Here is a 27,177-nt window from a genome sequence, read left to right as displayed (position 1 = left end):
TCATGCATCTCATACATTTCATGCATAACAGGTGTTCATAGTTGGGGATTTCTTATTTAGACTTGGTATTCTCACCAGACTCAGAGATTTGATTTGTTCTTATTGTGTGCTCAAAGATCAGTCATGAAACAACTTTGTGGGGTGACCAAGAGGAAAGCTCAGTTGGGGTTATCTATGAAGACGTGTCTTATGCTCATTTGCTTTCATGCTTGCTTTATTTGCAACTGGTTAAGCTCCATACTGTGGGGATATCTACATTTTCTTTGCTTGATGGTGATGACACTAGGTGTGAATTCTATTCTGGGGCACCTGGTCGTGATGTTAGTATCTGCAAGTATTTGAAGTTGCTTGGGGCTCCCGCACGAGGGATAAGTAAGACATTGTCTATCTTGAGCATTGCACCATTCGCATTGCTCGAATCCCTAAAGCACTTACGAATTCCGTGTGACTTCGCCAGAATCTTCTGCAAGATAATAATCAAAAGAGTTCTGCAGAGACATCTCCCATTCTCAAGGTTCTGCTTCATATTCTGAGTCACCTCCTCTGGGAGTTTCCTTTTCAGTGGCCTTTGCTTTTCAACAGAGATGTAAAGAATGTAAGAAGCAAGTTGATTTGATCCCAATGCTCGGTGTTCAGTTGCTTTCCGGTTTGATGGAACTTCGGTTGATTAAGATTCGTGCTTTGGATGTTTCTCACCACAAATAGCTCTCCTGATTTTGATGACAATACTCGGTGTGTTCCAATCTGGGGGCACCTGATCATAATGTCAAGCCTTACAAGGTGTTGAGGTACAAAAATTCCAGAACTTGCTCGATACAGAGATGTTCAAGTTTACTCATAATGGTTTCTACTGGTCAATCTCGTAGAAGGTTTGTTCTTTCTCGAGGAAGTAACTCATGAGATTCACTTGCAATTGGTACTGCTAGAGGTTTCCTTCACAACAGCTATTGTGTGTTCCGAGTAATGACGTTGATAGCCAAGCGTCAGAGGTTATTGTTGTTCGCTGATAGTAATACAAGTTTCCTCCATTCATGATGGTGTTTTCTATCTAGCAGCTATATTTAGGGCTCCCGACCGAGGGATAAGCAAAACTCCGTGTTCTTGAGTTCGCATCATTGGCAGCTCAAATCCCTAAAGCATTCACAAACTCCCGTTGCTATATTTAGGGCTCCCGACCGAGGGATAAGCAAGACGCCTTGTATCTTGAGTTTGTGCACCACTTGCATGGCTCAAATCCCTAAAAGCTTGACACTTACAACTTCTGTATGACTTTGCCGAAATCTTCTGCTGGGAAGTAATCTAAAGTGTTCTACAGGAACATATGCAACGCTTGGTGTGCTTTCCACTCTGGTGGCACTTGGTTATCTGGTTGAGGATTGTCATCCGTTCAAAGACAAGGTACAAGACCTGATTGACGCCGAGACTATCACATTCGCACCTGAGGGCCTGAATTGAAGTTCTCCTTCGACTCAGCGGATCTTTTGAAGCAATAAGTCCATACGGAGAGGATCTCCTCAATGTTGGCAGTTCTTAAATCATCATGCATGTTCATGTTTAAGCTTTCTTGCTTTGTTCAATACTGTTGTATGTAAAACTTGTTTGTTTTTTGAACTATAATCATAATGCATTGGATATGTTTGTCTTGAAAAAATCCATTCGCTTTTGCTCTTATATGCTTTTATATGCTTGTTGTGATACTCAACTCTTCTTAACAAAGCATGATAACTCCGAAGGGAGAATGATGAACATGATACCAATAACCTCAAATGGTATGCTTTTGAGTAAAACCCTGTTGATGATGTACAGGCATTGTTTCAAATTCCTAAACACTGGAGATATAAGGGAGTGAAACTTTTGTTAACCCCTCTGAGCCTTCGAAGTAGGAGTTTCTTTTCTATATGAAAAAACCCTTATTTTAACCCTGGGGCAGGGTAGTATTCAGTTAACCTGATTGAGCATTCAAAATTCATCAGGAGTACACATCTAAGGATACAATAATGGCTATCCTTCAAAAGATTGAGGAAAATCAAATCCATAACGGTTATCCCTCACCTCAGGAGGTCGAGACATCAAATTTATCCCTCACATCAGGAGGTTGAGACCAATATCAAAACCGCAGTGGTTTATCTCTCACATCAGGAGGTCAAAATATGACGATACCACAATGGTAATTCTTCATCTACCAAGAATTCAGGCAGTCACGATCACTTCCAATAAAGCAAAGGTAGTGCGGGATCACACGACTTGTCAAAAAGAAAAAAGAAAGAAAGAAAAAGAAGAAAAAAAAAGAAGAAGAAAAAAAGAATGAATAGAAAAGAAAAGAAAAAAAAAAGAAAAAAGCCCGCTAAGTCAACAAGTTGAAAGCATGTGACTTAGGCAAAAGTTAGGGCATCCCGCTGGACATCCAAATCAAAATTCAAAAGAATTTGTCCAGGCAAAAATTAGGGAAACAAAAAAAAAAAGAAAAGCAAAACAAAAGAGAAAAACAAGGATTACAAAATAAAGATCCTCAACAAAGAACAAAGTCGTGTGGTCAGACACCAAAAAAGAAAGGAAAAGTGATTGTCGCGTCCAAAAGACCTCATTGATTCCTCAATCATTTCCAAACTCCTCTTGAAAGATGAATGCTCGTGTCAAGTTAACTGAACTTAAGATTGGAGAACATCACGAAGGGGGTGGGCACCAAATAATTTTGAGCCTAAAAATCTTTTTTTCTCAAACCATGAACCTGGCCACGTTACAACCCTGAAAAGTCCTAACTGAAGCATGGGTTAATTCGAAAGCAGACTATACACGAGAATACGGTAAACTGACTCCTAGGAGATTTGCTAAAGCGTTTGAGTTGGTATCACACCATCTTTCTTTAACAAAAAACTCGATGTTACGACATCCTTTCAAAAAGTTTCTTTAAACTTCGAGACAAACATACTCTTTGCATTAGAATTATATTTCTCATAATAAACATTCTTTGCTTATGAATAAGTGCTTAACATCAGGAAAGTTTCTATCATGAACTTCTGATGAAAAGTTTTATCCTCCCGAAGGACAAGTTGTCTTCCGAACTCCGTTGAGCAGAGGCAGCAATATCTCAAGTCTGATCACCTTCAGGGGCACAAAAGCATTTGATTACTCTATCGAGTAAGTTTTCAATCAATCTGAGGAAATCAGGTCAAGATTCGAAGAATCTCTCTAAGTGCTAAGCAATTAGGGGCATGGTGCCGAAATTCTTGATACTGGGGCAAGTCAGTTTGATATGAACAGATATCAGAAGGTCCTTACAAGACAAATTTCTTCAAAGTCCTTACAGGCTGGGGCAAAGCACTATGCATTGGCATTCTTTCCTCATCGGGAGGTGTTCAATTTAAAGTTCAGGTGTGAGCTAAACAACTTATGAACTTGAGAACCATCAGAGTCGTCATCCTCAATGGTCTGAAGCTGAAAGTCCAATCTTTAGTGGCATCTCTTTGCATTTCAGTGCAATTTTCAAATCCCTTCCAGAGGTTGCAACCGTTGCTTATCAGTACCCCTCAACTAGAGTCCTATTATGTGGACAACGGAGTCCTTTGCTTTCCGACCCTCGAGTCGTGAGTTCCCAACCCTCGTGTTGTGAGTGGTGTTGTGAGTTCTTTGCTTTCCGACCCTCGAGTCGTGAGATTATATCCTTTCCGACCCTCGAGTCGTGAGTCTATCTCCTTTGCGACCCTCGAGTCGTGAGTTTATCTCTTTTCCGACCCTCGAGTCGTGAGTTTATCTCTTTTCCGACCCTCGAGTCGTGAGTTTACCTCCTTTCCGACCCTCGCGTCGTGAGTCTATCTCTGTTCTGACCCTCGAGTCGTGAGCTTGTTCCCTTTCCGACCCTCGCGTCGTGAGTTTGTGCCCTTTCCGACCCTCGCGTCGTGAGTTTATCTCCTTTCCGACCCTCGAGTCGTGAGTTTATCTCCTTTTCGACCCTCGTGTCGTGAGTTTATCTCATTTCTGACCCTCGTGTCGTGAGTTTATCTCCTTTCCGACCCTCGAGTCGTGAGTTGCCGACCCTCGTGTCGTGGATTTCCAACAGTTGCAGATAGTTGTCATATACACTCCAATGTGTCTGTAAGCCCATTACTTGATTGGCTTCTTTACAATCAATACGAATATGCAGAATATTATAAAAGCCAATACATGTTTGGTCCCTTTGAAGTCAACACTTGTTTGACCCCTTAAGCTCACTTCCTGGTGGAATTCTCTTGGGGAACCAATGCCTATTTGATGCTCTGGCCGATACTTGTTTGGTGTTATAATCATTGTTTGCCTATCAGCTCATTGAATCCATTGCTTGTAGGGAAAGTTTCAAAGCCAAGATGTCTGACAATCTGTTGCTCTTGCATTTGCCTATTATGGGTGAGCAGTACTATCCTCTGCTGTGTGAGGAAATTCCAAAGATGTCATGCTATATCCTGGGGCATTTTCATCTGTTTATCTCACAGGTACATCCTTTCAAGTACACCATGTCAGCGCGTTGGCGGATCTAGCCAAGTGAGAGATCATCATTCCCCAACTGAATGCATCCAGATGAGGTTTTATTTGTTCCAAGATTCTCATATCCTCAACAAAGCACATCTTAATGCAATTTACGTGCTTCAGAAGCCTTATTCCCCAGTGGGATGTCTTCTCCCCAGTAGAATCAGGATTGAACGGTATCTGATTCCTCAACAAGCTCTGAATGAGGTTCCTTGCCCGAGTTCCTTGTTCTCCCCAATAGAGCTTTTCTCTCCCCAACAGATTGATCTGTTTCCCCAAGAGAGTCATCTTATTCCCCAGTGGAGGTGTCTTAATAAAAGGTTCTTATGCCAAGTTCCTTATCCCCAGCGGATTTCTTACCTCCTCAGTGGATCGTTATGCAGAAGTATCCATCTTCTCCACTGAGTCTCTCCTCAGCAGAGTTTCACTTGCATACTCAGCAGAATCTATGTCCGTCGAGGACTTCCCCAGCGGAATGCATCCTATACAAACAAGTCGGTTACTCCCCATCAGAGCTGTCTCCATGACTTGCCTTATCTCCACATCCCCTATATGTCGAGAATTTGCTTCTCCAATGAAGTTTGCCAGGGTATTCCCCAAGCAGTTAAGTGGGATGTTCATATCCCCAAGCAGGACTTATTCCCTAGCCAGAGCTCGCGATTAGATTTGATCGTCTCCAGCAGATTTCTGATCCATCTTTGCCAGCTTGCAGTTTGTGACTTCTGGTCACTCATCTTGTCCTCCCCGCAGAGTTCTATACTCTCTCCAGGACTGCTTCAGCAATTCAGTGCTCATCCGTTGTCTCCCTAAGCAATGTTCGAATCATGCATCATTCGCATTGCATTCTCTAAATGTGTAGCGCCTTCCCTCTCGGGAGCGTTATTCCATATACATTCATACTTGCATCATGCATAAATCATATTATATCTGTTTCTTTCTGCAGGAAAGTTATCAAGTTTCAAAATGCCTCCCAGAGAGCAACTCGCCTAATCATTACCGACGCTTATCCTGATGTCTTAATCAGAAGAAGTTTGTTTTCCTATCTTGACATCGTCAGATCAGTTGAATGCATTCTTATTCCCGATGCCCTCAAATCGGTTGAAGATATTTGTTCCTATCCTGATTCTAGTTCAGTTGAAGGAACCGCCTCCGGATCTCCCAAGATCTTCCTAAGGAGCAAGCCTGCTGATGCCTCATATCAGTTGGAAATATCTACGTCCTGACGATTTATTTTCGTTCAGAAGAAGAACTCATCTGCCCAGTCCTGATGCTTACTATCAGTTGAAGATGTTTTCTTTTCCCGGCGTACACAGTTCGGAAGAGATATCCGTTCCTATTCCTGATAAATCAGACTTTCAGTTGAGGGAACCGCCTCCGGATCTCGTCGATCTTACGAAGGAGCAAGCCACTGATACCCAGATCAGATGGAGATATCTGCCTGATTGACTTTTTCATTCAGAAGAGGATTGTTCTACTTATTTTCTAGCATCGAGCCTAGATCAGTTTAAAGACTTCCTTTCCCGGCGTACACAGTTCGGAAGAGATATCCGTTCCTATTCCTGATAAATCAGACTTTCAGTTGAGGGAACCGCCTCCGGATCTCGTCGATCTTACGAAGGAGCAAGCCACTGATGCCCAGATCAGATGGAGATATCTGCCTGATTGACTTTGTCATTCAGAAGAGGATTGTTCTACTTATTTTCTAGCATCGAGCCTAGATCAGTTCAAAGACTTCCTTTCCCGATGTACACAGTTCGGAAGAGATATCCGTTCCTATTCCTGATAAACCAGACTTTCAGTTGAGGGAACCGCCTCCGGATCTCGTCGATCTTACGAAGGAGCAAGCCACTGATACCCAGATCAGATGGAGATATCTACCTGATTGACTTTGTCATTCAGAAGAGGATTGTTCTACTTATTTTCTAGCATCGAGCCTAGATCAGTTTAAAGACTTCCTTTCCCGGCGTACACAGTTCGGAAGAGATATTGTTCCTATTCCTGATAAACCAGACTTTCAGTTGAGGGAACCGCCTCCGGATCTCGTCGATCTTACGAAGGAGCAAGCCGCTGATACCCAGATCAGTTGGAATATCTGCCTGATGATTTAATTGCATCAGATGGAGATGTCGCCTTGGTGCCCAGACCAGAGATATTTACTACCCGTTGATGCCCAGATCAGCCGGAATATCTCATTTCGATGCCCAAATCGACTTAGACATCTATCCCCGATTCCTGTTCGGAAGACATCTGCTACGTCTGATACCCAGATCATTCGAAGATGTGCCTTCTCTTGATGCCCAGATCAATTGAAGCCTTTTCCCCCTGCCTGTGGGGTTGCCTGTTCCTTCTTATTGCAAGTTGGAGCTTATTTAATTATCCAGGTCAATTGAAATTTTTTTCTCCCTGCTTGCGGGGTGGTACATTCCTTCTTATTGCAAGATGGAATCTTCTATTGATCAAGAGCGCAAATTTTCGAGTTCATTCTGGTATTCAATCTCCTTCCACCTTGACGGTTCGAAACTTTCATTTCTCACTCGTCTAGTTCAAGAAGTTTGAATAGGGGCAGCTGTTGCACCCCAAAATTTGCCCTCTTTCCTGTGCTATAAGTTATGGAGGGACGTTTATTTCGTCTTTCAAAAATTGAAGAAAATTATAAAGAGTTTTTATGCATGGTGTCTGCAATCGTTAATTCAACTGAGATCCGTTAGATTTCATGTCAAGGTGTTCTTAGGTGTTTCAACTTTTGCCTTCTTTGAGGTTTCCTTAAGGCGTGGTGGTGGTTATGTTGGATTGATGTTCAAGTGTGAATCATGGCGTAAAGGAATAAGGTGGCGATTAAGACAATTGTTTGTTCTCTTAGTTGCTTGTAATGCGAGTTCATTTGAGACTGAAGCTAGGGGTTTATTAAAAATGCAAGTTGCTTTAGATTTGAAGTTGACTAAGTGAATCCATGAATTCAAATTTGTGTTTGAGGTTAATTGATCGGATTCAAGTTCTTAAGCATAATTTGTCAAGAGTTTTAAACTTGTTAAAAAAAGAAGGTGCTTTCATATGTTTTGGTACACAAGTTTCAAAATTCAAATGTTCACTACTCCCATTCAAAAGTCCATACACTGCAAAATATATCCAAGTTTCATTCACCATTAGAAAATACATTACAACATTACAAAAAAAAAACGATACAAAAATTGAATTACAATAGAAAAGGACCTATTCCTAAAAGCTACAGCATTTGTCTTCAAAGCTTCTTCAAGCTTCTTCAAGCTTCTTCATACAATTCCATGCTTGATCCTTGTTGCCTCTTTCACACTTCAAATAAACCATACAGCCACCTGTACAAAACTTTCAATGGACCAACTTGCAGCACAAAGAAAACCAACCTACAGCTTTGCAAATAAAACGCCGGCACCTCACATAAAAATTGCATCATGGCGAAACCATAAGAAAATGGAACCTTCTGCAAGAAGAATAAACCGAACCAAACCCTTCGTCAAAGCTGCAGATAAGGAAAATTAGCATAACAGAAAATAGAAAAAGACCCATAACTAAAAATCGATAACAGAATTTTAGAGGAGAATCAGAAAAACCTGAAACAAATCGCAACAAACTTTCAACCAAAAACTCTCTGAATCTTCATCTTCCACAATTCACCTTCAATTACAATTCTGAAGAAAAACCAGAACCATCATCGATTCTCCATTCATCCTTCTATCACCATATTCATCATTCAATCACCAGAAAACGAACAAAAAATCAACAATAGAAAAACTCAGAAAAACTTCACTCTAACCTTCATCTTCAATTCAATCACGATAACCAAAACCTGTAAACAAACTCTAACGCAGTTCATCAATCAACCTTCAACAATCCTTCAATCGATTCAATTTCTTCCTCGATTCATCATCTTCAACCTCTCAATCTTCATCGCTTCAACCAACTTGCAAACTCAGACACGCAACATCCTCATCGTCTCACACATTCACGAAACCGGAATTGACGCATCAATAATCTTCACCTGCAATAAGAAACATCATCATCACTCTTCAACAACTATAAGTCTGTAAGCAAATGGAGATAAAGAGAACTTGAGTCGAAGAGAGATCGAAGAAGTGAGAAGAGGAATTAAGACGGAGAAGAGACAGAGAGGGCGAGGTTCCGCTCGGAGAATGAGCTTTCTCCGGCGTCGTGACGTTGCCTGAGATGCGAAGCCGCCGTCGCGTACGAAGTTGAAGGAGAGAGATCGAAGGCTAAGCTCCAACGAGAAGAGATAGTGTGTGTTTGGGCTGCGGTGGTGAACGAATTGTCTTGGATCGGAGAAGACGAAGTCTCCGCCGTCGCCGTCGCACATGAAGAAGAGAATGTGAAGTTTGATGGCCACAAAAATGTAACCCTAATTTCCCCCTTTTCATTTACTTTAGAGTTGATTGTTGTTAATTAGGGATTAATTTGAGTTAATGGACATTAATCTGAATAATGATTTGAATCAATTTTGATTGAAAATGTGATGGAGCTTTGGGCCAAGAACAAATTCATGCGCACACCCCCTCATGAGCCCATTGCCACCAATTTTTGACATAGAAAGTTAAGAACATACAAAAAACCTCTTCCTGGGCCTCTGATTGGGCCCTGCGCCCAGAGTTGTTATACAACACTCCTGATTTCATATAATACCCCCCTGAGCCCATTCTTTTCATGTTAGAAATAGCCTTTTTGCAAATAGTTTCTTTTCATATATTTTTAGGTGATAAAATGCAAAAAAATCAATCATTTTGTTAGAGTTTTTGAGCTTATTAGATAATAATCAAAAACATGTTAATCTTTTGTGTGTTAGAATTTGAATGCTTTGTTACATATTTTTGTTCTAATTTTTAGATGAAAATGAATATAAAAAACATGTATTATTTTCTTGTTAGAACTTAAATGTTTTGTTTCATAGTGTAGTTCTAATTCTTTGATAAAATGCCATAAAAAACAATTTAATCTTGTTAGATGTTGTTTTAGAATTTATTTCTGTGGAGGGTGGGTGTCTCCTTGTTATTACTGATCTGTTTGCTGAGATGTGCGAGGTACTTTGAGAGGGTTCGATTGTGATTTGATTGCTTCGTGTTCCACTTTATTTGTGAGACACGAATTCGCTTCCGATGCGACTTGATTTGCACCGTGTTCCACTTTATTTGTAGGACACGAACATATTTCCGATCGATTCATCTGATCTCTCATTCATTGAGATGTATATTCCTGTATTGTTTGGCTTGTGTTTCTCTTGCAGGTTGCTTGCGTGGTTATGCTCGACGCGTACCACATGTTGCTCGTGATTGATTTTCACGACGATGCTTTCCGACTTTGCTTGATGTTGGCTTACGCGAAGTACTCCGGACGTCTTTGCCTACACTTGCTAGCTCATTACGGATTTGCTATCCGTTTGGTATCGTTCCCTATTCCCTTTTACTTCTTTCTGTACTTTATCGCTTTCTCGCATCATCCCTTAACATGAGAAGTAGGACTTAGACATGCATCTGGCCAAGCCCTCGAAAGAGGCTCTGTTTTTGTTGGTGTGTTTACATTTGTGCTTTGCGGCAGGGAGTCACGGTGTAATAAGTCCTATATGGCACTCCGTTAAGTCCTCATGGAAGGCATGCGGAAAGGGTTAGCAATCAACCCCCGCCTAGTCTCATCGAGTCTGTTCAGTATGCGCACGCTACGCGTGGCTCGCTTCTGAACCTGCACAAGATCTTGTTATCGAGTATGTCAGGAAAAGGGTTCATGCAGCCGGACCCCCGCCTTTCTTATAGCTCGCGTCGCTTGACGTTGATGCTCGGTGTACGCACGCACCGTTTTCTTTTACGATCCGTGACGGCTTGGTTGCTGAGAGGGATCCGCTCCTCTTGTCTATGGCCCGATCATTTTCGCGAGGTCTAATGCTTGGTTGACTTGGGTTGAGCTGCTCCCCTTGGCTATGGCGGGACCGCTTTTCTACCATTCGGTCAGTACCGTTGGTTTTGTTTGCTTTACGAGCGGATGCTCGTTTGTATGATATTATTGTTTGTTTCCCTTTTCCCTAGTAGGTTGTTAGTTTAGTTTAGACTTGTACCCTTTGTATGATAACATTAGGTAGCAAGCTTTCCCCCCTTAGCTTAGGTTTTCCTCATGCATTCTTTAAAACACAAACCACACTCTTTGATTTTCTTTTCTTAAGAGCTTGTTAGTTCCGCTCCATTCCCAAGCATAAGTCTCCAAAGGTCGAGCAGCGGAGTGTGAATGTAACTCGTTCACCTAAAAAACACAAAACAAACAGAAATTAGTTAGCCGAGCTACGGTACCTCTGATTCCGCAAAACGGATACGTAGGCAGCGGGGTAGGGCCCGTGCGAGTATAACTCTTTCTTTTCCCTACATTCTGCATTCATTTTAGTCCAGATTAGCGTAGATTTGTTACACACCCATAGTTTTAGACACAGGCGTGGATACCATCGAGTACGATGGGCGCGAGGGGTGCTAACACCTTCCCCTCGCGTAACCGACTCCCTTACCCTTTTTCTCTGGTCGTGAGACCGTTGTTTTGTTTTGTGGTTTGCTGGCATTCCCTTCCTTTTTAGGATAAATATGTTAGTGGCGACTCTGTTAATTTTCGCGGTAGCGACACCAAGGCTCAACAAAATTGCGCTGTGTGCTTTCTCGATCATATTTGTCTTCTCCGCTGCCGTCAATTCTGCATTCATGGCTGCCTCTCCCTTCAACGCTTCCAAACAACCCTGCTGAACCAGTAGGGCTTTCATCTTCAAGCGCCACAGACCGAAATCATTCACTCCGGTGAACTTTTCAATCTCATACTTTGTTGAAGGCATCTTCTCCACGCTCACCGCACCAATTTGTTGTGAATTCAATGCCAAGAACAAAGTATAAAACAAGGAAGAAGAGGAACACAAGAATTGGTTATAACTGCTATTCTTTTACTTTCTCTTAAAACAAGATTACAAGTTTACAAGAATAACAAATAACCTCTCTCACCCTAAATTAGGATTTGCAGCTTAGCAATGATGAGAGACTAGTATGCTATTTATAATAAAACCTAACATACTAACTAATGGGCTTTTTTCCACAAGACCCATTATACAAGCCAACTTAATAAACAAGCTAACTTAACAAATTAGGGTTTAAACACTAAAACCTAATTTAACATGCTAACAACCCTAGCATCTTCGACACAAGCATGTGAACAACCTTCGACTTCATGCTCAATCCTATCGAACCAAGAAGCTACCTTTCGACCATACTAGAGTTCGATCCAATATCTCACAGTCCAACATAATCAAAAGTCAATGGCAGCATTACATGAGTGGATAATATAAGCACTAAAACAACTACATAACAATTTAACTTACTTCAATCGATGTAGAAACCTTTTTTTCACTAATTTTCTCATACCCCTGTTTCTTGGTCCCTGCTCTAATTCCCTGCCAAGAAAGGCTACAAAGAGAACACAAATTAGATAAAGTACACAATGCCTCTAAATCATCTCTTCGACTCTGTTATGTGCATCAATCACCAGAGAAGTTTAAACAATATTAGATAATAAAATTTATATTCAAAATAGAAATTGAATGAAGGGTCATAACACATATCAATCTCAAGGTGAGCATTCATGCTAGAAAGTGAAAGTGAAAGCAATCTGCAGCAGAAGGTGAATAACTTTTTGTTCACCACTCGTTCACCACTTTTGGTTTGCAAAACAGCTGATTGCTCATTTGATATTCGACACAATTGAAGCGATTTGAAATAACAGCAGCAACGCGCAATAGTTCAAACACACCTGTAGCAGAACAACAACTAACTCCCATCAGCACATAGCAAACTCACACATTATAGAGTAGCAAGCTGCAAAATATTCAAATCACAGTAACTAAATAACAGAGTCAATATAGTTCTAATACTAATAATACAATCCTTGATCAATCACCTGTCATTTGATTTGTTATAGGAGTTGCATATTATTAACCTTTAAGAATCCAGCAGAAAATTTCTTATCGTTCCTTGTCGTCGATGGTAGTGTGACTCATGTATTATTCTGGTTTGAATGATCCTTCTCGCACTGCAACAGGTTTTAATTCAACCGACGTGTCACCTTCTTTTGCACGTTTGGAATATGATTTTAATTCAACCTCTAATTTTCCCGACTTCTAGCAATTCGAATATCGGTATCAGCCCGTGCTCTGCTGCTCTCAATCCTGACCGGGTCTTTCAAACCTCAGACCATGAAACGCAGCAACGACAACCACTGTGTCGTTCCTGCTTTTCATCAAACATATGGAGGGCAAGCTCAGACATGCCTAAAATCGGAAAACTGAAATTGAACATTCTGTCAATATTGCAATGCAAACACCACTAATTATAAAATTTTGACACATATTCAAATATACCAGATTAACTGCTCAAAAAGTGAGTAGAAAAATACATACTTGCTTTAGCCTTTCCTTTTTCCTTTCTTCCTGTATTCATCACATGCTTTATACATATCACCATTTCTCGAATACCCCAAAATTATGGTGTTCCACATGACATTATTCCTCTGTGGTATTTCATCAAACAGTACACATGCATCAACAAAAGCGAGAATAATAGATAAGAAAATAATTTCTCTACGATCTAATCAAACATATATGGAAAATGTAATTTCTATTACCACTTCCTTTGCAGTCAGCACAAACATGTTACATTTTAAGTGTTTTGAACCTCAATTTTGATGGTAAGATCTGTTCACCTTCCTGAAATTAAACTTCAATCCACGCCGGTGTTTACCATGTTACGGTTGCTCCACACACGCTGGAATAACAACCCATTCAAAGCCAACATCAATATTTTCAAAACATCAAATCAACAAAAACGGTGAAATCATAAAACAATATCCATAAACAAATTTCATTCAATTTAGAATTTCTTGAAAATCAGAAGAAATTATCGGCATTAGAGTTCTCACCCCTTAATATGCTTTTGTAAGGATCCTGTTGAAAATAAAAAGCATGAGAAAAGAGAGACAAACACCGATCCCGGTATCCCACACTTGAAAACTGGACCAGAATAGAGGCATTGCAATGTTGAATTCATATAACGGATATTTCCCAAATTGAAAAGACCAGCCGTATTTCCCTGCCCAGAGAAAAGGGGGAAATCAAATATTCAAACATAAAAAATATTCTGATTCAATCCAACCTCATGGTTATTAACATATTATGAATTTTAAGAAAATCTGGTTTAAACTAAAGCAAGAACTATCATGAAAGTTGCCCAAGAAAATAAAAAAGCATCAAGAGTACCTTGTTGCTATAAAACTTAGCCATTTGCCAACTTTCTTCAACATTAAAAATCACATGATCACCATGCATATATAGTTGTTGTTTGTTCCCAAATTTCAAAACCTAAACAGATCAAATAAAAGAGAATAGGTTAATAACAAAACCTAAATGAGAAAGTCACACATAAACCATTTTGTGTCAAAGTAGTTTCTCCACGTTCAATACAGAATTTTATCGAACACCTGGTGGGTCAAACGTGAAAGAGGAAGGAACCCTAAAATCTGCACAAATAAAATACCAATTAATATAAACACAAAATGAAAACAAAAGTACATATCTGACATCACAAACCTTGTAACGAAGATGATTAAGTTTGCGAGGAAGAAAAAGACCGCCACAAGTTTGCGAGAAAGATAAACACTGATGTCAACCAAACCCATAAATCTCACCACCACCGACGAATCTTCCCCCTTCCGTGTGAGCCAACATCACCAAACCTGAAACAACCAACACTAAATCAAAATCGAAGCAATTCGAAACTCAATAACAAAAATGAACAAACACGAGTAAAAGAGAAAGAACAAAGAATCAGGAGAAGTTTCGAGAAAAAGTTCGTAAAAGAGAAAAGAGAAAATTAATTTGGAAATGTTTGATTGGAAGAAGAGAAAGGACAGTACACAAAGTAGATATAGAAAGAAGAAAACTTAGAAACCCTAAAAGCTAAAGAAGCAAGATTCAAAATTTAAATTTCAAAATTAAAAAAGAGGAACAAAAGTTAGAAGACGTGGAGGATATGGCATAAGAAAATTGAAGGGAAGCTTGATAAAGCTATCCACGTGGTGCATTTGTGAGATAGCAGGGCAAAATTGGAATTTCCAGACCATTCATCTTTCTTATATTGTAGATTGTAGATAGAAGAAGAATGAAAAATTGCATGAAAAATTTCTATTCAACTAATTTGGTGTGTTGCAGAATGGGAAAGGGTTTAATATGGGCGACGGCAGAGGATTTGAGTCGGAACAGGAGTCGAGTTCTGTCGCTATATCGTCAGACACTGAGAAGCCTGAATTCTCCTTGGTTGCCACTGAACTTCGCCTCTAGACTCGCTATGAAAGCTAAGGTACGTGCAATGTTTTGGGTTGGTTCTGATGAACGCTCTTTGCATAACATTGCTGACCTAATTGATGCTGCTCAATACTCTCTTTCCTTTCTCAAGAAAGCCCGATTTCCTCCTCGTCACATCACCTGAACAACGCATTCCATTTCCGTCGTTGCAATTTGGTATGAATTTCATGCAATTGATTGTATATATATGTAAGAAATAAGCTTAAGATGTGCTTTGTGTTTTCTCTATTTTGTATTGGAGAAGTATTCAAAATTGAACATGATAGCCAATACTTAGTTTTGACTTTTGTCATTGAAATTGCACTATTGTTATTATAATATCAATTTTAATCTCCACATGATTAATATTAAGTTTATCTGTGTTGGTAATTGTATATATACTATAATGACATTAACTTGGGGTAGTCCATGTGACTTTATGCCTTGATTGATTCCATTGAAAAGAGCGATGGAAAAGCAAGAATTGAACATTGACAACATGTTGCGAGAAAACTATTCCCTGTTCATCAGCTCCTGAAGGACATAAACAACCGGAAATCCCCATAATTCTCAGACTCTCACCTCACCCAGTTATGAAAAGAAATTTGGAAATCGGTAGTTCCAAATAAATTCTGAAATTTCTTTTGGCGACTGTCTAAAAAACATTCTTTCCAATAGAGTTCATTCGTTGAAAAGAGTTGTCTAACTAGATGGAATTTGTCTCATTTGCCACCAAACTATTGATTCCTTAGACCACTTATTCCTCCAATATGATTTTGCTTCAATTGCGTGGTTTTCAGCCCCTTTAGGAGCTCTTATCTATTATGATTTGACATCCACCCAATGAATTCTCAGGGGATGACTTGCAAAGCCAAACTAGAAGTCTAAATTTTTTGCATTACTTTATGAAAATTATGGACAGTTAAAAAAGATTGTGTTTAACCTGAAGCAACTAACGACAATAATTTTGTTAGAAAAATCAATTTTTGTGTGGAAGATTTGAGTTATATGTACCCTGTTAAGAAAAGTAATTCTGCCTAAAACAATAGAAATTATATTGATTCTGTATGTGTTGATACGTGTAGAATCTTTGTTGATGTTGGTTGTTTTTTGGATGATCATACAGGTTGGGGGTTTGTTGCTATTGATTAAACCAATTCAATAGTACTTTCAACTTGCCCCGAAAATTGGATAGTTATAGACCTTACTCTTGTTGAAGCATTTGAGTTAGATGCAAATTACAAATGGAAAAACATTTCAACTAGATCACTATCACCGTGATCTCAAATGTGGAAGTGGTGGTTAAATGTGTCAACTCAATTAAGTGTAGCTGCAACTGATCAATATCATTCAAAATTCTGCTGCTCATAGTCTAGTTAATCTCTCAAAAGATGTTGGTTGTAGAACTTGGTTGGGACATGTCCCAACTCAGCTTCAGAAACTTTGTTGTTCCTTTGTTTTCTTTATGCTAATGAAGAATATTTGGTGTAAACTAAAACAACAATCTATTCACATTGCTTGCAAGTTGCATGACCACAAGCATATGAGAATCAAATCAACAAAACATTTCAAAAAATTTGTTTTTCTCTATTTCCACTTCTTTCTCTGTTTAACCTCCATCCTCCTTTTTCTCTTTCTTTCAAAGTTCAAAAGCACGTCTTTCATTGCACCAAGGTAATGAAGGTTACAGAATTTTTGGGTATGCATGTGTCATCCCACCCATTTTTGGGTTCTATTTTCTTTAAAAATTCCCAACATTTGATTTACCAAGAGATGGAAAAAGCTTAAGTCAATCTAACTTTCCCACGTGAAAGTTAGATTATCAGAGAATCAATCCAATGGTGAGTGATTCATTTTAAACAAACACCACAATCCAATAAACTTAAAAGGATAAAACGTTGATCCTGTAAATGATCCTGTAAGGCCTTTTTAAAGCAAACACCGCTGTCTTTTTTCTTTTAATAAATGGCCTAAAACCCATAATAGTCCATACAAATTGTTATTCGATCATTGCTACATTATTCTGCAAGATACGAAGGCAAAATTGATTTCTCAAATGAGAAGACCACAAACAACCATAAAGAACCACAAGTGGCCTTGTGTACAAACAAAGTGGGGTTACGCAGCAAAAACTCAACTTACCCAGTATTGTTCTAAACCTAACTGTACATTGGATTGGATCAACACAATTGCCTATATACATGAGTAAAGGGAAACCAAAGTTTTAAAAAATATACTATGTCTTTATCAAATTGTGGTCATTGAAAATACAGAGAACTAATTGAAGCCAAAACACATCTCTGATCAAGATTAAGCAATTGGGGCGTCAAGGAGTGGAACAGGTAGTTCCTTCACATTGCGATTCTGATAACATGAATGTATTTTCACTTGTACAAATGTAAGTAGACCTATCACTACGAACCACGCTTACCTGAAAAAAGATACCAGCATTTTTCATTAAAATTTAGGTGAACACTCCGGTACCCTTGAGTTTAGTTGGGTACCGGTACCCTCCACCAATCAAATAATAGAATTCAATGCCACATCACTTTTTTATTTTATTTTATTTAAATAAAATTAACACTAAAGGTACTGGTACCCAACTTAAACTCATGGGTACCAAAGAATTTACCTAAAATTTTAACATCTGCGACAAAAAATAGCATAATTGAAATTCTTTATCCTCACTATTGACAAGATATTCCTTCTAACAACATAATTTATCCGGTATACTATCAAATTTGAGCCCTATCAATTTACCCCTATTCCTAGTTATAAAACATATAAAAAAAATCCTTGGAATTTTGTAGAATTCTTATGAATAAAGGTTTTTGGTGAATATGGGAAGTCCCATTTGCTGCTGTGGTCTATAAGAGCAGGTTTCTTATGAATAAAGGACTTGTCACAAACAGAGCAGACATCAATATCTACAGAGCGAGAAAAAGGAAGATGGATAGTGGGCAGAGAACCATAAAACAATAATCAGAAGATCATAGGGCATTTATCCTTAATTTAACAGCATGAATGACAGCATATCTCATGAATGAGTGTATCTCATGCGACAAGACATCAATATCTTACCAATTCCCTGTTTTTTCTGAGTTTGAACTCTGTCCAGGTAAGGTTCAATTATGGCATCTAACTTCACCAACCACAGAGCAAGAGCAGATGAAGTATGGGGCATTGATGCAAAAGATGTAACAGTTTCTTCAACCACACCGTCTGGAAATTTGCATTGAAATAACCAGCCCTTATTGATGGCACCAACAAAATCAGCAAGAACCTATAAAAATAACAAATTCAACAGAAAATAGATGAAGTTAAAAGCACAAAAATAAAATCAGATGCTATAGGGGATTCAAACAAACATTTAGTTAAACAATAAACCTGCAAAAGCTCCACTAAAGTTGAGGTGCGTCTAAGCCTTTTGATCCATAGATTATGAGCGGACTTCCTCCAAGCACCAACCAGGGCGTCTTCAGGCATAACAGACTGCACAGTGTAGGAGTATGCTTAAAAACAAATGTACACCACTACACTTTTCAATATAAAATCTAAATAAATTGGAAAAGCATATCAAAAGACAGGGATAGAGGGTAAAAAGTTAGGCACCAATGCAGTATCACACTTATCTTGCATCAGAAGAGAAATATAACTATACAAGTAACAAACTATCTGTCATATTTTCCAAAATAGGACAGACTACCCTGGACAAATAAAACCAGGTTGCAAGAAGAATTATGTATCAATTTTCATATACAAACCAGAGTAATAAATCCCGGATAGCAGTACGGAGCGGCCGGCCCTAAAAGTGGGTTATCGGGATAGCGTATAGCGGGATGACCGCTATTTGATCATTTTTTGGGACAAATTATATTTAATAATTATAACATATACCAATGTATATTTAATAAATAACTCAAAACCCATAAAAATATTCATAAATCAAATAAAGAAACAATGGAGCAGAAGGAGGAAACAGCGGTTGAGAGGGAAGAACATCGGAAGAGGGAAGAACGAAGTGCAGAGAGAGATGAGGGAGGAATCTCAACTCAAATTTGATTGAAAAACCCCAAATTACCTTTTAAACCGTTTTAAATTTAAGGGGTAATTTCGGTTTTTCAGAGGGGAAAAGGATAGTGGGCCAGAAACCGTTTCATTCCGCAATCCCGCTATTTACACTATAGCAGCCGCTATAGTGTTCGACACGCTAAGACTCTTCCCATAGCAGTCTCCCTCCGCTTCGCTATCCCGCTATAGTGCCGCTATTGACTACTCTGATACAAACAACTACCAATTTCAGCATACTATTCTTTCTTGTTGGATAAGACGCTTGCGGACTTTTTTTCTACCTTAAATTGATTTGATCTTGTATATTACAAAATAAGACATCAATTCTGCTAGCATGAGTAAATGATGAAAAATTGATGCAGATGAATAGTACACACCTCAATTGCATAAATTGCAGCTTTCAATGATTGAATCTGTGATGACAAGACTTTATGATTTGGAAAAGTACTGCTGTCTTCTTTCTCCCTGCACATTGCTACGTGGATTGCATATTTTTCTTCAAGGTCAAAATCAAGCTCAAATGTCATATGGCAAATTTTACAGTGTCTCTCATCTCTCCAGTATAGGTCATGGCAACTCCTACATCTGGCGAGAGAGTCAAGATAAGACCTTTTTCCGTATTTTACAACGTTGAGATCTAAATAAAAGGAATTCCAAATCCAAGAATCAAACTCTTGGACACGAATCCATTTTTGCAATTGTTCCTCTGCTCTCTTCCCAGCTTCAATTACCACAGCACCAGGTGACGGCAAAGAATCTCCAGCAGTCTCAGTCAGATTCAGATTGTCTACATCAGATACTGGAGAACAGCTGTCTTCTGTAACCCTATCCAGCTCAGACTGATCAGAATGAGACATACACCCCATTCCAATATTGTTAACTTTAACCCTGCTCATAGATCTACATAAAGATGTTTGTCGTCTCTCCAAAGATTCAATAAGAAGAGCCTCGCGTTTCCCTCTATCATCCAGAAGTGACAACAAGGCACACAATGACTGCACACAGGTTAACCATATTCAACGACTTATCAGAACTAAAAAAACAAGTCATACAATACAACAATACACTAGACCTATAAATATGTGTATGTTTAATTGTTTATTGTTCCATGTTTCCCATGTAAGTAACAAACATCTATAATAAACCAGAAAATAATTTAAATCTTGATAAGGAAACCGAAGAAAATCACCTCTTCTGTATCAATCACCTCCCAGTGACCATCTTCAGAGGATTCAAAGTAAACCCTCCTGTGTCCAGGATCACCGGCATTACAAGGGCCCAAGAAAAGCCAGTATCTATTGTATCTACGATCAGATCCCAGAAATACTGATTGTATGGGGTGTGAATTAGCTGAACCTTTTCTTTTCTCAAAGGACGCTTCCTGAATATGGAAATTTGAGACTAACAATGAGGAATCTGCTGAACCGGGGTGAGAGCTCATGTGCACCGTTTTAATACATTGTATTTGTTCAATTGGGTTCAATAATGAACTGGGCTTCTTTACTATTGATCTCTTAATTTTTGCTCCAGAACCACGTAACTGGATACTTGAACTACAATCAGCTTTAACATTTACTGGATTCTGTAAAAAAAAGTTATTCAGAACTTAATAGGTTAAGAGAAGTTCATAAAACTTCTTTGGTTATGTAACGTTTAGGAGTTGGAAGGGGAGATAATTCAAGCCCAAGACATAACTTTGCGGAATTGTTAGTGGCTTACCTTCAACCTGATGCTGGATCCAGATGAAAGAAGACCAGTCAACGCTGCCAATGCATTCAATTTTTCTTCAATTTTCAAATCTGAGTACTCACTATCCATCAGTCCTAACAACCACACTTCTCCTGCGTGGCTCTCATCAATTTCAGTGTAAACTTTCAGCCTATTATGTTTAACTTTACGAATGTCATCACGCTTAACTTTTCTTTTGTTAGAGTTTATTGGATCGATTTCAAAATCATCTCCACTGCTACATGCATCAGATTCATTAGGCTCGTCATCAACACTCCCAGAGTCCTCTGCATCTGACTGGCAATCATCGGTGTCCTTTGTAACAGTGCTCATACGCAATCGATATGCAGACGATGAAATTTTTTCAAATAAAGTAATATCACTTGAAAGTGTGGAATATATTAAAGACTCTAGTTCCTCCGTTGTGCTGCCAAGTTTTAATTCCGCAATCTACATAGATTCAAAATAATTTTCAATTCACCAATATAAAGACAAATAGTAATGTCCAAACAAAATAGTTAGTTACCTGCATTGACTTCATCAGCTCGGAAATTTTGCATCCATTTTTACCTTGTTCTGACAAGATTTTAAACAACTCACACTTCAAGGTGCCAGGGCATAGGCCATAGTGTACAAGAATGTCCATGTCCTATGTTAAATAAAAAAACACGAGTATGCCTTATAATCCAAAGCCAGTTGAATTTGAAAGTGGAAACATAAGAAAACAAACAATAAACAACGCTCACAAGCATCTTTGGACATTTAAGATTAAACAACGCTCATTCTCATTCCCACTAACTAACCACAGCAGAATAGATGGCTGCAAATATATATATATATATATATATATATATATATATATATATATATATATATATATATATATATATATATATATATATATATATATATATCCTATTTAAACTAGCTCACATACAGCAGACCACCAAAACACACATTATTAACAGTTTTATTAAACAAGCGATAATGAATGTTTCAACGATGATGAGGAACTTTGAACACTGTCCATGTATTAGAACATCATTGAGAATGTTGAAAGGTACATACATGAAATGGTAAAAAAAACAGTGATATAAATAATTGAGCTGGTTATATTGCAATATAGAAAATTAAGTAAAATGCTCAAACAACTTTTTGTCAACTGTTTTATAGTTCAAGACCAGAATCTATTGAACTAGACCGCATCGTGGAAGAGGTTATTGAAATTATTATTATGGAGAGATAGTAAATCATAGAAGAGAATGCTTCTTAGGAAATTAAACTTTCTTCTAAACTAAAGAGACATATCTCGCTTCTTTGAAGGGGAAATATATTGACAGCAGGGAGACAAATGTTCTGAATATTGCAGATTAGAATCAAATTTTTTGATGACTAAGCATATAATACATATAGCTTTCAGTAACATGAAAAAAAAGGTACAAAATAATACTTTCACAAAAGAAATCTGCTAAAGTACATTACAGACAAGATAATAGATGCATTGTTTCATCGAGAACATGACATCAGGAAGCTTTTGCAAAGTAATAATAATAATAACAACAACAACAACAACATCAACAATAATAAGCCTCTAGAGTGTTCGATCTTATGTAAATACAGCTACCCACACAAAAATATATAAACATAATCAACTCTAGACATATATAAAATGGGCTTGTTTCAAGTACCTTGCCAAGGACTCCTCTTCGTAAGGCACCTTGCTTGGAACCAAATCCAGCCGCTACCAGCACTTGGCGGAGTATTTCAATCCAAGTAAGAGGGTTTAGTGATCTTTTCCAAACGTTGAGGGAATATTCTTGACTTTCAACCTTTCAAATACACAATGTTTGATAGTTAATCATTTTGTATAAAAGTTGTAGACAAAAACGCAAAATCTAAATCTCTGCTAATGAGGCGAGGAAACTCACTGAGTGAAGCAACGCAAGAAAATTGCATGACCTATTTAAATGAGGACAAAACCCATTAGAAAGCTCTACGTCAATGTCAGATAGAAGCCGTGTGAGAAGGGCCACGTGAATCTTTCCAAGTAACATTGAGTCCTGAAAGGCCCATGCAGTAACCAGTAGGGTGAGAGGCATTTTGGATGTTATTTACAATTTGAAGTGACTCTAGTAAGAGCTAAATAAGAAACTGGGCTACCAAGGTGTAAACCTACCTTATCATGAAATGCCTGAACAAACTCATCAAGAGTGAAGGGACAAACATCAACAACTACGGCATATGTATATATGAAATGGAACACCTGCAAAAACAGAGTTAGCTATGTCAAATTTAAATGTTCCAAGAGAATATAAAAGGATGCAAGATAGACACTTCAGTAAAGTAAAGCTTGGCGGTGATAAAGCATGCTAATCTAAGAAAAGTAAAGCATGGAAGTGATAATGCAGGTTAGCCTAAGAAAGAACTTACTGTCTTATAAGAAAAAATCCTACAGGGTAACTAATAAAATCCAACCACATGAAGTAGTTATACAAGTCAAATTATCAGAACAAAAACCTACAAGAGTTTGTCACACAATTAGCTAGAATCAGGAAGAATTTCCTTTATACTCTAACTAATATAATCATTCTAATTCTATGTTCTAATTCTAACAAAGATACATGCATTCAAAACTCAGATCTTTTACGTCATGACTGATTGATAATAAGCACCTTAAATAATTTCTTCACCAGTTCTGGAGATGAGTCCCAAGGTTGCAAATGTATAGGTTTCTTCATCTTGACAGCACCTGGGGGGAACTTGACTAGCACATCTATCAGAGCCGCAAGCAATCAGTAACTAGTAATAGTCAGAATATTCGAACAACCATTAGAACACAACACATAATACTAGGCAATACTTGCTCTCTCCAAAATTACCTGGACAAAGTGAGCCACCGGGCATTCCATAGGCAGCAAGTTCATTTGAACAAACAAGCAGATTGGTTCCTTCTTGCAACTCTCTCTGCTCTAACTCTTCATCATCAATTAACATTGAAATTTGATCAACTCCCTCCTCGAATATTGAGCTGTCTAAAGCAAGTTCACAGTTTTCTATGGGTGGCTGGTTCTGAGTCACATACTGGTTTGATTCCCCCTGCCGGATAGGATATAATTGTAAACTTGCTAAACCATTCAATGTTACAGGAAAAATGCACATTTAACTTTTTAATTACCTCTCTTGTTTGCACGAAATGTTTCCTCTTCTCCTGAAATGTAGGTTTCCTATTAGGCAATTTTTTTCTTGGCTTTCCCTGTTAGGGGGGAAACGTCAGAATCTACTATTATTAAACAACATTTATACACTCATATGTATTATAGGAGGAAACAGAGGGAACACATCACAGATTTAGATAACTTACATTCACAGTTACTGCTTCCTGAGACCTGATGATTGATATCGGTGTTTCCCGGTCAGAAAAATCAAAACCGACTGGAAGGTCTCTGGTATCATGATTTGTCGCCCTCCAAACTGTCATCAGACCTTTGCCCATACCATGTTTCTTCACGGGTGCTTTCACATTACAATTAGGGTGATTTTGAAATGCACTATTGGAAGCCTGAGAAAAGAAAGGCCGGTGCAAATGTAATGGATTACAAAAGGAAGCGTAAAAAACATTCTCGGGATACCAAAAGTTACCTTCCTCCTTTTGACAGACTCGTGGTCCTGTTGACAAGCATGAGTGTAATTTTTGGGTCCTAAACCAAAGACAAAATTGACAAAATAAGAATAGTTATAAATATTGAAACAGAGAGAGGCAAAATAAAATTAAAGGTATACTAAGAAGTAAGAAGAGTAGTAAAAAAAGTAAGAATTAATTTACATTTGCTGGGGTACAGTACTAAGAGTAGAATGGAAGGAAAGGAAATGAAACAAAAATACCACTTTCATTTCACCATACAATTTTCAAAAAGTTAGATGACATTTGTAAAGCCTAGCTCCATATATTTTTCTATAAACACTATGCATACATATGATGCAGGACTAATGAGTAATAAAATAATTCTAACCCCCTCCATCTTTGCCCCGTTCAAAAAAGGGGATGAAGTTCATTGTGAAATAGAAGGTAGTTCATCTACAGCAAAATTTGGATAAGAGATACAGTCCATCTACACCCAAATGTTCTAACAAAGCTTGTTTCCTACATTATTGTTATTCTACTCTATTTAAACTGTAAATGAGTAAAACAGTACCTAATATGATTCTGTAAAAAACTGACATGGAAATTAAGATAATTCTCCCAAGTTTTAGGAACCCACATAAATTTTGTAATTGACTTTTTATAGGCTATGTGTTATTTGGCAAACAAGAATGTAGAGCACCGACACCTCTTAGAAAAGGTGTCCATGTCAGTGTCGGTGTCCAAATCCGACACCGACACTTGTGATTACGTTTAATTTATTTATTTTTCAAAATTATTACCAATGTCAACATGTCAGTGTCAGTGTCGTATTTCCGGTATCGCTTCATAGAGATTAACAGTGGGGGCGAGTCAGGTTGAGACTGGATTAGTTGTTTTATGCATAGGTTTTCTAAACCCCAAGTAAGGTCAAGTACAATCTATGCAAATTAAAATTAACTAATAATTCACTACTACAAACTAAATATCACAGTTCAAAATTTACCAGCTATTTCATTGATCTAAGTTTTTTTTTTTTAATTCAAACCTTATATCATCAGTTTAGCAAAATAACCATGCATTACATGTGTAGTAATAATGTATGTATACAAATTGACTAATTTAATTTTAATAAAATAAAACAAAATATTCACAGTATCCACCTCCGATCTCCACTCACCGGCCACCACTAACTACCGTCCACCACCAAAAACAGTACCACTTAATTCATACCAAAAATTACCAATAATTATTATAATAGTTATAATTTCGGTATTAAGAGTAGTTATAACAGAGAAACGCACCTGTAGGAAGAGAATCAAATTCCCGTCCAAGAAGAGGACCATCATTCAGCAACACGTTGTTCACAATGTGACCTGTAGTTAAAGGTTCTTGAAGATATTCACATTTACGCTTTCTGTTACCGTCTCCGTCAACTACTATGTCATATCTTGAAGAAGAAGAAGGAGCATCGAATTTCTCTATTCGTTGTAATTTTCCACCGCGAGAGTAACACAACGGCACAATCGGTCCCTTTCCTCTCATCTCTAACTTCTCAGCACTATGCACCTCTCATCTGCATCAAAAAACATAGTAAATAAATATTGAGAATCATGAAATTCAGTAGAGTTCAGAGTAGACACAGAAATGAATAATCGGAAATGGAACTGAGCGAATTGAATTGAATTGATATGGTGATTTAGCATCGAGATTCTTTCGAATTCGGTTATGGTGATAGTTGAGTGATGTGGCGGTTGTTAGAACCAGAAAAATTGAAAGAGTGCAGAGAGAAGAGATTGGGGAAGACGAGTGGAGTGAGAAATCTACCATGGTTGTGAATTCTTGTATGGAATCAGTTCAGAAATGAGAGATGAGAGTGTGAGTTGAAGAAGAAAGAAGCATGGAAATGGGGGATAGTATGAATCACAGTAAGAAGCAGAAGTAGGGTTTTGGGTTTTACGGAAAACGAAGAAATATCTCTCTCCTATGATTTTACCGAATAACCCTCAACCCCTCAATTGCTAGACAATTCGTCATTCGTCGTTTTGATTTGCTATTTACACCCCTGTTATATTTCCTAGAAGGAATAAACATTTCTTTTTTTTATTTATTTAAAGTATAGGTTTTACCATTTTAGTGCATTAAAATCACAAGAATTGTCCAACTTCAAGAAAAATACTAGATGAATAGAGGAATTTGTAAGGCTTGATATTATTTTTCGTCAAGTATTTTTTACTTGGAATTCATTTTTGTTGATTAACTAGAAAAATCATTTAAATCTCTTAATTATATAAAGTAGATTACATTAGCATTAGCATTTTTTTTTCATATTATATTTGTCAAAGTCTATCAATAATCTACCTGGCATTGACGTAAAATGTCATATGAATTTTTGTGATTGATTTAATGACGGAAAAACCTCTTAAAAAAATTATTACTAGATTTTAATTGTCGTTTTTCCTCTTTTTTTTTCTCAAATCTACAAATATTTTCAAACCCATTATCGATCAACTGAAGAATGCACAACCATTCTTCAACTCAAATAGATTGGACAATGTTTGTGTTCATCCGGCAACATGAAGGATAGTAAAATTGAACAAACTTTTTAGTGTGTGTTTTGATTGGCGTGGACATAATTGATTTTGATATAATTGAGTTTGGTAGAATTGGTTCAAGTAGAATTGGGTTTAACAAAATTGATTTATATTTGAATATGTTTATGCAAAAGTGAGGTTGAACAATAAATTTCAATGTAAAAAACAAGTTTAAACTCGAAAGCTATAAATTTTAACTTCAAGTAAAATCAATTTTGGAGGCAGAATCAATCCTACTTTAAAATAACCAAACACCTCAAAATCACGAAAGA

At 37.8% G+C, this 27,177-nt stretch overlaps 1 protein-coding gene and 2 long non-coding RNA genes across 3 annotated transcripts; 1 reads left to right on the top strand and 2 right to left on the bottom strand.

Moving 5' to 3' along the window:
- Nucleotides 1–12,863: 12,863 nt before the first annotated feature.
- Nucleotides 12,864–14,552, bottom strand: LOC131603770 (uncharacterized). Its single transcript, XR_009284492.1, has 7 exons — nt 14,467–14,552; nt 14,141–14,286; nt 14,032–14,070; nt 13,811–13,912; nt 13,474–13,643; nt 13,180–13,319; nt 12,864–13,065 (listed from the first exon to the last, which is right to left on the bottom strand). It is a non-coding gene; the product is annotated as an uncharacterized LOC131603770 (long non-coding RNA).
- A 166-nt stretch (nt 14,553–14,718) lies between these two features.
- Nucleotides 14,719–16,080, top strand: LOC131603768 (uncharacterized). The gene is made up of 2 exons (XR_009284491.1): nt 14,719–14,909; nt 16,020–16,080. It is a non-coding gene; the product is annotated as an uncharacterized LOC131603768 (long non-coding RNA).
- A 931-nt stretch (nt 16,081–17,011) lies between these two features.
- On the bottom strand, nt 17,012–26,291 carry LOC131603767 (homeobox-DDT domain protein RLT3). The gene is made up of 17 exons (XM_058876194.1): nt 26,139–26,291; nt 25,616–25,887; nt 24,332–24,390; nt 24,054–24,251; nt 23,868–23,945; nt 23,572–23,788; nt 23,365–23,465; nt 22,869–22,955; nt 22,621–22,752; nt 22,381–22,521; nt 21,219–21,341; nt 20,684–21,142; nt 20,154–20,546; nt 19,342–19,959; nt 18,281–18,385; nt 17,975–18,176; nt 17,012–17,324 (listed from the first exon to the last, which is right to left on the bottom strand). Exons 2-17 carry the CDS (start codon nt 25,854–25,856, stop codon nt 17,308–17,310), a joined length of 3,171 nt encoding a protein of 1,056 aa, XP_058732177.1. The 5' UTR covers nt 25,857–25,887; nt 26,139–26,291; the 3' UTR covers nt 17,012–17,307.
- Between the last annotated feature and the right edge of the window lie 886 nt (nt 26,292–27,177).

The sequence above is a fragment of the Vicia villosa genome, linkage group LG5 (genome assembly GCF_029867415.1).
Source record: "Vicia villosa cultivar HV-30 ecotype Madison, WI linkage group LG5, Vvil1.0, whole genome shotgun sequence".
NCBI lineage: Eukaryota > Viridiplantae > Streptophyta > Magnoliopsida > Fabales > Fabaceae > Vicia > Vicia villosa.
The sequence above is the reverse complement of the archived record's forward strand: the minus strand, read 5'-3'. Positions and strand labels throughout refer to the sequence as shown.